Source organism: Lycorma delicatula, chromosome 1, assembly GCF_047948215.1.
Source record: "Lycorma delicatula isolate Av1 chromosome 1, ASM4794821v1, whole genome shotgun sequence".
In the NCBI taxonomy this organism is placed as follows: Eukaryota; Metazoa; Arthropoda; class Insecta; order Hemiptera; family Fulgoridae; genus Lycorma; species Lycorma delicatula.
Genome location: NC_134455.1, coordinates 201,503,276 through 201,515,643, shown reverse-complemented (window position 1 = coordinate 201,515,643; position 12,368 = coordinate 201,503,276). Strand labels below are relative to the sequence as shown.

At 31.3% G+C, this 12,368-nt stretch overlaps 1 protein-coding gene across 5 annotated transcripts in view; it reads left to right on the top strand.

Annotated features, from left to right (window-relative positions):
- LOC142327528 (uncharacterized) overlaps positions 1-12,368 on the top strand; it is a 186,265-nt gene that overhangs the window by 125,149 nt on the left and 48,748 nt on the right. For 3 of the 5 annotated variants that reach the window (XM_075370675.1, XM_075370684.1, XM_075370668.1), the window contains exons 4-5: positions 4,646-4,729; positions 12,104-12,186. In XM_075370675.1, the coding sequence (XP_075226790.1) occupies positions 4,646-4,729; positions 12,104-12,186 (167 nt within the window). The remainder of the gene's footprint in view (positions 1-4,645; positions 4,730-12,103; positions 12,187-12,368) is intronic. The other 2 variants (XM_075370701.1, XM_075370692.1) reach the window with 1 other exon arrangement.

Here is a 12,368-nt window from a genome sequence, read left to right as displayed (position 1 = left end):
TGTTTCTGAGATGTATGGTTAATTGAAACCGAACCACCAAAGAACACTGGTATCCATGATATAGTATTCAAATCCATATACAAGGGTTATTTTTTTTCAATGTCCGATCAGTCGCGAAATAAAAACCTGCGCAAAAATCGGATGAACCTTTGTGCATATGTGTTGCGCGGCGTTTATAGTATGGCCTTCAATCACGCCACGTCACTTTGTTTAGTTCTGAACACGCAGCTAGCACATAAATATGCCTACAACAATAGCATCTCTCGCAAAGTGTGAAGTACATGTGGTAATTCGATTTCTTCAGGTTGAGGGGTGTAATGCAGCTGAAATTCACCGACGAATAAGTAATGTGTATGGTGAAATGTCATTGAGTAACAGCAAAGTGCGACAATGGTGCAGGAACTTTAAAGCATGATGTACAGATAACCCACCGGGTTGGTCTAGTAGTTAACGCGTCTTCCCAAATCAGCTGATTTGGAAGTCGAGAGTTACAGCGTTCAAGTCCTAGTAAAGCTAGTTATTTTTACATGGATTTGAATACTAGATCGTGGATACCGGTGTTCTTTGGTGGTTGGGTTTCAATTAACCACACATCTCAGGAATGGTCGAACTGAGAATGTACAAGACTACACTTCATTTACACTCATACATATCATCCTCTGAAGAATTATCTAAACGGTAGTTACCTAAGGCTAAACAGGAAAAAAAAAGGACGTACAGATGTTCATGATGCAGGCGGTCAGGGAAGGAAGCGAGTGTCAACTGATGATCTCATTGAGAAAATGGATGAGGCAATTCGAGAAAATCGTCTGTTCAGAATTTCTTTATTGAGTGATTTGTTTCCTGAAATTTCAAGGTCAGCTCTCTACACCATTGTGAGTGAAAGACTTCAGTACCGCAAACTGTGTGCGAGGTAGGTTCCCAAGATGCTGTCCGACCATCACAAAACAATGAACATGGATGCCTCCCTAACGTTTCTCCAGCGCTACCACAATGAAGGAGAAGATTTTTTGAACAAAATTGTCACAGGGGACGAGACATGGGTCCATTTCGAAACTGAAGAAACAAAAGAACAATCCAAACAGTGGATGCATTCTCATTCGCCCAGTAAACCAAAGAAGTTCAAGCGAACCTTCTCCAACAGAAAGTGTATGGCTACTGTGTTCTGGGATCGGAATGGAGTTCTCTTGGTGGAATTCATGGAACGTGGCACAACCATCACTGCAGCCTCATACTGCGTGACTGTTCAACGTCTACGAAGCGCAATTCAGAATAAGCGGAGAGGAATGTTGTCATCAGGCATTGTCATTCTCCATGACATTGCTCGGCCGCACACTGCAGTTGTAACAAAGAAGCTCCTGCAGTGTTTTCGTTGGGAAGTGTTTGATCACCCACCATACAGCCCGTACTTGGCTCCAACCATTTTCACCTCTTTGCTCACATGAAACGCTTGCTAGGAGGACAACATTTTGGCACAGACATTGAGTTGCAGACCAGCGTAGAAACATGGCTGAAAACACAAGCGGCTCCGTTCTATGACGAGGGTATTGGAAAGTTGGTTCCCCGCTACAACAAATCTCTAAATTGGAGTGGTGATTATGTAGAGAAATAGCGTAACTATGTAAGTACTTGTTACAAATAATAAATTTTTTATTTTCACTGTGGTTTTAATTTCATGACCTAACGGATCTTGAAAAGAAATAACCCTTGGAAAAGTAACTGCCTTTACTAGGATTTGAACGTTGGAACTCTTGACTTCGAAATCAGCTGATTTGCAAAGACGCTTTCACCACTAGACCAACTCGGTGGTGGATTTTGTATACAGACTTGAGTAAAAGTAACCTATTCATGGACTTTCTCCTCATGATTTAGTTCCTGATAAACAGTCCAATCCCATTCTATCCTATTGTTGATGATTAATGGGTTAATAAGTGTAAAATTAAATGACTGCTACTTGACGTTTTACAGACAGTTGATGAAGGACTAAAAATTAACTAGTAGATATGGAAAAAAACACTTTTCAGTTTACTAGAATAGTGTAGATTTTTTTTATAAATATAGGTGATTGTAAAACTTTTACTTGTTTTAACTAGAGTTACTTGTTTTAACTTAGTAATAATGAATTGTTAATATTTTAAATTAATTGGCAGACAACCATCCATCTCAAGTAGCCTGCCTCAATTTATCTTGAGGTAGCCTATAAAAATGTGTAGATTTTTATTTTTAATTTGTTTTTCAAATTACATATTTTATGCTTCTATGTACATGCCATGACTGTTCTGGTACTCTTATTATTATATTAGAAAATAGCAGTCATATTGTTGCCATTATATTGTTTAGTGTATGCTTAAAGCATTTTAAACGTTTTTTTGTGGTCACCATTTAGTGCCTAACAAATAAAAAGATTTTAGTTTAAAAAATTTGGTGTTTTTTTTTTTTTTTTTGTATCTTATTGCTAACTACTTTAGATTTCAGAATCTGTCACATACAAACTCAACTTTTTTATTGTACACTTAATATTCATTCAGAATTAAAAACATTGTTTTATATTAATAATTTTATCACTAAAAGAATAACAGTTTTTGTTTTAATATTTTTTAAACAAAAATTATCAGCATCTTTTATTCCACTATTACATCTTTTGTTAATGCTTCCCAAGCTGCTCACTTTGTTAAAAACCAACATTGTCAGAAGTAAATGTTAATTACTAGCATCGGCTAAATTATATTTAGTTTAAATGAAAAATATACTGATGTTAGTTTCAGTAAATAATCATGGTGATATACCTTTAAGCATAATGCCATACCAATTTTTAACATTATAATTACAACCTGTCCATTGCTGTTATGCTGTAATTTCTTGTTACTGTAATCTTTTACACACGTCATTGGGATTTGTAAAAATTGTTAGTGACCATTAACTTTTAAACCATTAACTAGTGACCATTTGTTAATTAAACATGTCTCCTAATTTTTTTCTTATATTTCTCTGTTTTTAAAGTGAATGTTTGTGTCATCTACCATTCTTTAATACATTTCTTAATTAATTTCATTGATATGAGCATATTTTGGAATTTAGAGAAATAGAAAATAAACTTTGCAGAATTATTCCTTTTACCTTCCTGAAGAAGGTACTAAAGTCAACTACAGAGTCTGGTACTTTTATCCTTCATATTCCTATATTTCTAAAATATATTTTGTTTTCTAAAAAATGGTGGTACCTATGAGAAAATATTCTGCATTAAAATAAGGAGCTAATTTTGTTCTGCAAAAGAATTTATCTCTATTTTTCCTTTTAACAAGTAAATTTGTCATAATTTTTGTATGAATTTATTTTATGCAGCAGTACATTTTTGATGATAAAGCATGTAGGTTGTTTTAGATACTTAGAAGTAAGTTAGAGGAAATTAGACGGTGCTGTTCTGTTCAGTTATAGTTATGTAAAATTTTGTTAAATTCTTTATCAGCAAGTTAAGTTTTTAAGTATGTATAATCTTTTTTGCTATCTTATTTTTTCTCTTGTTGGTCAAGTACTTTCATAGTATATTATTTTCTCAATTACAAAACATGTACACATATTAAAAAATTGTAATATAATATAAAAATATTATATAGGATTCAGATAAAGTAAGCAAAAAACTCAGTATCTCTCAGCCACTTGTAATTTAAAAAAAATTAAATTTATTCTGATTTCCATTGTAACATGCATGACTGGACAGCTAGTTTATCTCTGTTATTTAAAACTATAATATTTTAACACAACATTAAATTTTTAAATTCATTTGAAGAAGTTGTATATTATGAAAGTGCTGTAAGAAGAAAAACTAAAACTGAAAAGAGAATAAAACTAAATATTAAATTACAAGAACATTGGTAAACTATATTACTGTTATTCCTCTTTTAACCTGATTGTTTCCTAATAATCCCAATAATTGAATATCTCTGAGATTAGTTTTATTGAAATGCTAATAATTTAAGCTAAACTGTTTTCCTTTGGCTACATCGTGTCACCTTGTGACATTACTTCTGGCATTCGGTGTTGTAGTTAGTGCTACTTTTGATATAATTAATATATATTTTGTTGTTGAACCGTCTATGGAAAAAATGATAATTTTTCTTTGAAAAGAAATTGTGTATTTAATTTGTTGGGGTTATTTTTTCCATAAGAATTGTAGCCTTTGAGTGGGATTTTCAGAGCCATTATTTTGCAGTTGAAGCTTCTGATTGGATTTGGGTTTAATTTTTTTTTAAGTACAAAGTATTGACCACTAACAATTGATGCTAGGGTGGTTTTTGGCCCCAAAAAATTCTGATGTAATTGGATTGTGTTATTAATTTAACTTGAAGGGTGTGTTGGTGAACATTTTTTTTTTTTTATGTAGTATATTGGCTGTTTGATCTTTTCCTCACAGTGTTTTCAGTTATTTCATTTTCATTGATACAAGCATTATGTGTTTTTTACATTCAGGTGCAATGATTTTTATCTGTTGTATTTGTGTAAATGAAAAGTAACTCATTTTGCATTTATTGCTTTTAAGTCTGCAAATGTTAGTTTTTCCAATAACTTTGCATTTAGGTATTTTTTTTGCTGGTAACCTGTTTTTCATTTCATTGTGAATTAATTGTTTATGTGTTTGTTTTTGTAGATGAACCAAGCAACAGCAAATAGATCATACCAAGTGAGGTCGAGTATAGCACCACAACCTCAACCGCCTCAGTATTACCCCTCGGTCAGTCTTTAATTATTCTGTTTCATTTACTTATATCATATTATCATTATTTGTTATTTCTGGCTTCTGTGCTTTGCTTTTTTCATCAGTAAACCCCTCCTTACCTATGTTTCATCATACACATTATTTTTATTTCATTACATAATTTTCCCTTCTCAGAAAATAAGCATTTTAAAGGGGGATTTAGTTTAATTCAGTTATGGTTTAATTTTAAATGTTACTTTCTTAGAATATGAACAATATTATTTATTTGAGACTTTTACTAAATGCCATATTTTGATGTTTTAAATTCAGAACTTTTTTGTATTTTTGGAAAATGTGGTTATTCAAATCAATTTGTTTAATTTTTGTTTAATATTTTAAGTGAAATAAAGGTATTTAAGGTTAGTTTCATGTAGACAATTAAACTTAATGAATTGAGTTTAGTTTTGCACTTCCTGGATAGGTGCTCTTCCTTTAGTCCTGTTTATTACTTACTTACTCTTCAGTTGTATATGTAGCATATGAAGTAGCATTCATATTTAGCATTTGGCTAACCTCTTCCTAAGCTCAGATTTTTGCTACATGTGAATTTTCTCTTTTTACTAAAGGCTTCCTTTGCCATTGCCGTCCTTCCTTTTATTCCCATTGTGCTCTTTCAGTCTTCTTTCACCATAGATCCAAATATTTGTAATTTTTTACTTTTCCTTCACTTGTTTTTCCACTAAATCTTATTTGTTGTTTACTTTCATTACTCTAGTTTTCCTGTATTAATTTTCATTGCATACTCTTTCATGCCTTCCTCCAGGGCTGTTAACAATTTCTGAAGCATGTATGTGTCGTCAGCCAACTTTATGCATATTACTTTTTTGTCCTATTGTACTTATTCCTTCTTTTTCTTGTAATTTGTTCCTTATCATATCAGTATAAATGTTGAATTGTATCAGAGAGAGGCAGCATCCTTACCCAACATCTCAAACTAGACCCGTCCAATGAGTCATATTCTTATTTTCATTGCTGCTGTTTGTCTCATGTATAATTCCTTAATTAATGTTTTGTCTTCCTATTTTAATTTTTTCTCTTTAAGAACCTCCATCATTTTCTCCCATTTGAATTTATCAAAGGCCTTTTCTAAATCTATTTTAAATGTAGACTCATTCCTCTTCCTCTCTAATTATCCCTTTCCAACCTTCCTCAGTAGCCTGATTGCATCTCTGGTTCCTGACCCTTTATTGAAACCAAACTGCTCCTCTCCTGCATTCTCTTTCATTATTCTTACCAAACTTTGGTTTAGGACTGTTAACAGTATTTTATCAGCATGGGCTATTAAACTTATTGTTTGTTCTGAACAATTTCTGTACCAGTTTTCTTCATTGTTGGTGTCATTATTGTTTTCACGAAGTCTTAAGGCCATTCTCTCATATCGTATGTCCTATTTACACAGTTCAACTATTTAATCCATTCCTTCCTTGTTTAAGCATTTATAAAATTCTATGGGAATTTCATCTGCTCCAGTCGACTTTATTTTTCATTTCTTAAATTGCTTTCTGTACATCACATTTTAATTCTGATGGCCCTTCATCCTCTTTAAATCCCATTACTTTTCTAAGTTTAGTTCCTCAGGTTTCTCTTTTGTTACATACAGTTCCTCCATGTAATCCTTCCATGTTTATCCTTATATAACATTTTACCATCTTTAGCCTTTATTTTTCTCATTTTACCATTCTCTTTCCGTTTATCCCTTGTGATGTTCTCTACCTTCCTATATATCATATTGTATTGTTATTTATTTTCTAAATCCTTAATATCATTACATTTTTCTTTCAATCACCTTTCCCTAGCTTTTTGTGTTTCCCTTTGAAACTCACCGTTTAATTTGTGATGCGTCACTTTTTCATTTTCTCCTGTTTTATTCTTTATCACCTTCTTTCTTCTGCTTTCTTTAGAAATTCTGTTGTTACTCATGGTTTCTTGGTTCTGTTTCCCTTGTAATAATCTACTTCTTCCTCTGTTGTTTTTCCATAGTTTTTTTTTATTCTCATTCAGGTCTCTTTATGTTCTCATTTCCTTTTTTTGCATTCTTTAATTGCCTTAGCTAGTTTTCATTTTCAGTTCCATTTCTTAATTACCTTTGCTTTCTCTATATCTTTAAAGCTATTCTGATTTCCATAAAAATTTACATATGATCACTATTGATATATGCAATTGGTAATTCGAATGGCTTTCGTCACAGCATTTCTATATTTTTCATCAACTAAGATGTCTATCTGACTAAGCTTTGTTTTAGAGGGGTACCCATGTATATCTCTTCCTTTTATAGTTTTTAAACCAAGAGCTGATTATAAATAAATTTTTCTCTTGCAAAAATTCAACTAATCTCTTTCTTCTATTCCTTATCCTAAGCCAAATTTTCCTTCCACTCTAACCTTTTCATCTTTTATGATCACAGCATTCCAGTTCCCCATCAGTATCTTATGGCAGTACTTTTTACAATTTAATTGCATCTTCAGCTCATCAGTATCTTCTTTTTCTTCATAATTTGATGTTGGCATATTCATTTGTATTATAACTAAATAATGAAAATAATCCAATCCTTAACAATTTTAATCCATCATTTATATAAAATACTTTCTGGATCTGTTTTACTACTTCATTTGTCATAATTATTATTGCCATTTATATTTTCCCTTCTTTTTTCCAGAATAGGATATGGCAGTGTCTCCGCTCTTCATTTCACCTTTCCTTTTCATCACCTTACTTCATTCAGTCCTAAAATATCCATTTCATTGTTGAGGTTTTCTAAATTTTCACTCTGTAATAAGTCTTGACATTTCAAGTTTTTGTATTTCAATGGTCCTTTAACTTTAGTTGCTTCTGGAAATCTGAGTGTGTAGCTATTTTAACTACGGAATATTTAACAGAAGCCAACATTCTAGTGTAATGTAAGAAATTATCACTAAGATCTTTAATATAGTGGTTTTTCTTTGCCTTCTGTATTGTAGTAGGGTTTTTGGGGGCAGTTTTCTATTCTCCAGGACAATAGAGTGCTCTGTACTCCACTCACTATCCTTGGTGGAGGCTGTTGGAACTTGTAATAGGGGTCTTATACTTGAGAGTAGCTCAGTCCCTTCATTCATCAGCTGCCTGTATTTATTCATGTATGTATACATTCTGCTCTGTGTACCTCAGGCAGATAAATATCAGGATTTTTCCTTTACTAAATATTGGACCTTTAAGGTATTCCTAGATTCTGTAGATACGTGATTTCATATAAATGTATGTATTGTAACGTTATTAACTTTTTTTTTAACTTTCTCAGTATGTAGTGATATCCTAGCAGCATTTGTTTATCTAGAAATACAAAAGTACAGTATTATGAACGACCGATTTCATATTTGTTAAATTTTATTGTTTGTGATATTTTTACTAGTACTTTTGTGTATTATTGTACAGAACCTTCATAAAAGAAAGGTGGGGTTTTAGTAGCTTAGATCAATGCATTAACGACATTTTGAGAAATTCTTTTGGTTGCACTGAAAGCCTCCATCTGAAAGTTTGTGTAATATCCATTTTAACCTCTGCATTAGTCTCTTTACTATTGGTGAGGCATTTCTCTTTATTTACTTTTTCTGTCAAATAAAAAACTGTGTTTTGTGGCACATCAAACTAAAGTCATTAATTTTAGTTTAATGTGCATTTCGATGAGCACAAAAAGGAGTAGTCACCACATGAAAAAATATACTGTTGGTTTAATTAGTTTAAAGAAACATGATCTCTTCGTAAACAAAAATCGTCTGGAAGGCCACCAGTATCAGAAGAAAGTATTGAAAGAAGAGTTAGTCAATCTGCAATCGGAAGTTCTCTAATAAATCCATCGCTTGTCAAAGCATCGAGCTGCAAATTCCAAAATAACCATTCATAAAAGTTCTATATAGAAGATTGCACTTGTGTGTATACAATTAATTCAGCTACTGCAAGAAATTAAACTACTTGATATAAAAAAAAAAGTATTTCCGATTCAATATTGAAATTTTAGACAAAACTAGTGAAAACAATTTTTGAATGATGTAATTTTTACTGCTGAAAGTACTTTTTACTTTAGTGGATATGTTAGTAGACAATTTGTGAATATGGGGATCTGAATGAAAATTGAAACTTGCGACATACTCCTAAATTAAATGTTTAGTATGATTTAATGAAAAATCATTATTTGGGCAATTTTTTTCTTAATTGAAAAAATGATTAATAGAAATGTTTGTTTTGATATATTAAGCAAATATTTATTTCTTTAACTGAATGAACTCAAAAATGTTTATTTTCAACAGATGGCACATCCTTGCACTTTAATGCATTCATTAGCCAAGCTTTGAATAAAGAATTGCAGTAAAACTTTGTGGGTAGGCTGAGATAAAATTTATTAATTATCAAATTTGTTTAAGGTGGAGGATTTGAAAAAAATCCATATATCTGTAAGTATTATTGTTTTTAATTCATATCTTAAGCCCCACCATTCTTTTATGATGACCTTTATAGTAGTACTATGACATCCAATTTATTATGAACTAACTAGGTGGCAGAAAAATTAACAGTTGCCCCCTTCGATGGTGTAGCTTCATACTGTTACCTTGTTACCTCCCCTATTATCTTTTTACTCTCTAGTAACCATTTCTGCAAATCTTTATGTTAGTCATTTTACTAATAAAATGTGAAACTTACATTTCAATCATGTTTAATCCACATTTCGTTTATGTTTAATGTTTTGTTGTTTTTCAAATTGAAGTAGATAAATTCAGTAATTACATCATAATTATACTTTCAGTATCATCTTAAAAAGTGTTTGTGAAGTTTGCTCGATGATGTAAATTATCCTTGCTCACATATTCTCATATATTGAGAAAATGACGAACATTTGGCTCCTCTGTTCATTGCAGTTTTGACTGACTGAGCAGGGGTCTGAGAGCAAACAATATTTTAAGAAAAACTTTTATTGTTTATAAAGTAAACAGCTTAATCACTTAAATTTTGATCATTATTATGTTTTTTTTTTTTTGCATTTGTTTACTTAATTGAATAACTAATACATAGACACATTCAGTTGGATGTTAAATTAGAATTAAATATTTATTTTAAATACATACTTAACTTTTTTAAGCATAATTTTACCATTTAACTGTTTACTTTTATCAAAATAATTTTTTGCAAAAAAAATCTTCTGCTAGCTGCTTGCCGAACAAGGAAGTTAGCAGTGGTACCCTGACTTTGTAAATGATTAAGTTTGTGTCTGAATTTTAATTATCAAGGAATTCACTGTTTTTTAAATGTAAATAATCGCTTATAAAATTCTTGTAACTTTTTGTGATTTTTTTTCTTCTTTAGGTTCATTTCATGTTTTATAAAAAATCCTGTCATTTAGGAACTGTGCACTAAGTTAGTAGATGATCCTTATAATATTGAAAAATTTAAACGGTGAATTTAAAATAAATCTGGTAAATGCAGATTTAAAAAAATACATAAATAAAAAATTGAATAAGAAACCTTTAGTGATTTTTTCTTCTTGATTGCATTTTTTAACCACTTAAGAAAGCTCATACTCAAATTTTGGAATTATTCCGAACAATCTAATTTTTTTACTCTTAAAGCACTCTCAGATTAAGTTAATGTAATTTTTGTTCACACTTTACTCTTCTAATATTAGTATTTTACAAACTATAAATTTATGGATTTGTAACTCTAAATGATAACTTTTTAAAATTTTAGAAAAAATTTTACAATTTTGTATTTGCATATCCATTGTTTTAGTGTAACCCATTGTGATCGTTAGTAAATAATCACAAAGTTTTTTATGACTGCATCTTCATCATTTAATTATAAATGTTTCCTACACTTTCTTTTCTCTGTTATACAGGTTGTATAAAAAATAATATCAGAGTTTTTAAGCTATTTAATGTCTCTTAACTTTGATTTACAGTAATGAATCGCAGTAATAAAATGAAAGAGTAACTCTTACTGTTTTTCTCTACAAGTTTTCAATGTGAACATGTTTCATCATGTCCAACCAATAGGAGAGTTTGTCCCATACTTTAACTTTCATATCTGGAGTAATGGAAGCGACAACTGCTTCAGTTCTATGCCTCAAATTGGGAAGATCTGTAGGAAGCGGGGGACACATACACATGATAGTTTTTATAATCCCAAGCAAAACATCATATGGGATCAGATCTGGTGACTGTGAAGGCCCCTGCAAACAAGCTCTGTCATTGGATCCATGATGACCAATTGTGTACAGAGTTAACACCAGTGTGGAGGTGCATCTTATTGCTTAAGTGAAGTTCTCTGTTATGCCCTGTGAATGAGGAAATAGCCATGTTCAAAGCATATTCAAATAAGCAACTTCTCTGTTAAAAAAGAAAAGAAAAAGACTGGCCTGTATAGGCTTCCTATTGGGATATTGTACAGAAAACATTTTGTTTTTGGGAGTCCCTTTTGTATTGCAAGAGTTCATGGGGATTTTCTCTGACCCCCCCCCCCAGATACATTCATTGTGTGTGTTAACTTTTCCACTAAGATAAAATTTAGACAAATTTTAAGCAATTCCTTAAAAAATTGTACACTTTCATCACTGGTATACTAGTTTGTGGCCAACCCTTATTAAATTTTTTATATCAGTGCAGGAAAAATTTTTTTCAGACATCTTGTCCTGTAAACAACATCCAGTTGTTTCAAACTGATTATTATACCACTGGCAAATGCAATTGTCATTTGGAGAATCACAATTAAAATTCCTATGAAATACATTTTGAACTGAAACTACACTGAAACTGAAACTAGACTCACACTTAGCAGACTGCAAAACAGAGAAGGCTTTTTGTAGGAGTCACAGTCTTTGTTAGTGGCCAAGTTTAGAGGAAATATAGGAAATCAATATAACCATGTATTTGATTTAGGGAGGAGGGCATCAGATGTGGGATTTTTTATCTTGAAGATGATGGATGGCTATGCTGCTGTCGGAAGCGACTTGTTATTGTCCAATTGTGCTATAATTGTTACAGTTTTTACCGTGAATGTACATACACATAAATGAATTCACAGTCCCATTACATATTCTTTAAATCATTAAGATGTACTTTAAAAAATTATTTTATGAAATATAAAGAAAAAAACTTTACTTTCAGTTTGTATTAATTATGTCAAATTATACAGGAAATTTTTAATTACAATTCTAAAGGTGAAATATTAATTTTAGTTTAAACTTTGGAACTTTATTTTAAAAACAACTTCTCAAAAAGTGTTTTTCTTAAACTTCAAAAAGTCATTTTAATTTAACTATTTTCCAGGTAAAATTTATTTATGATTAAGGTTGTTTTCAATGTATTTTGTAACCTTTTTTTGTTACAGCCACATTCAATGTCTCAAGCAGCACAGATGGTTCCTCAACCTCCACCTCTAGTCAGAGTAACTGGACCACCCCCATCAATGGGGTAAGTATTATTTAATAGAAGTGTAATATTAGTTATAGCTCTCTTGTTTTTTTTAATGTTATTATTATCAAACATATGAAATGCTCTGTTGCCCTTCTCCCAACACTTTGCGCAAGTTCTCATATATTTGTTAAACCATAGTTTTCACTTGTGGATTTTGAAAACAAAGAATCCTTTTTCTG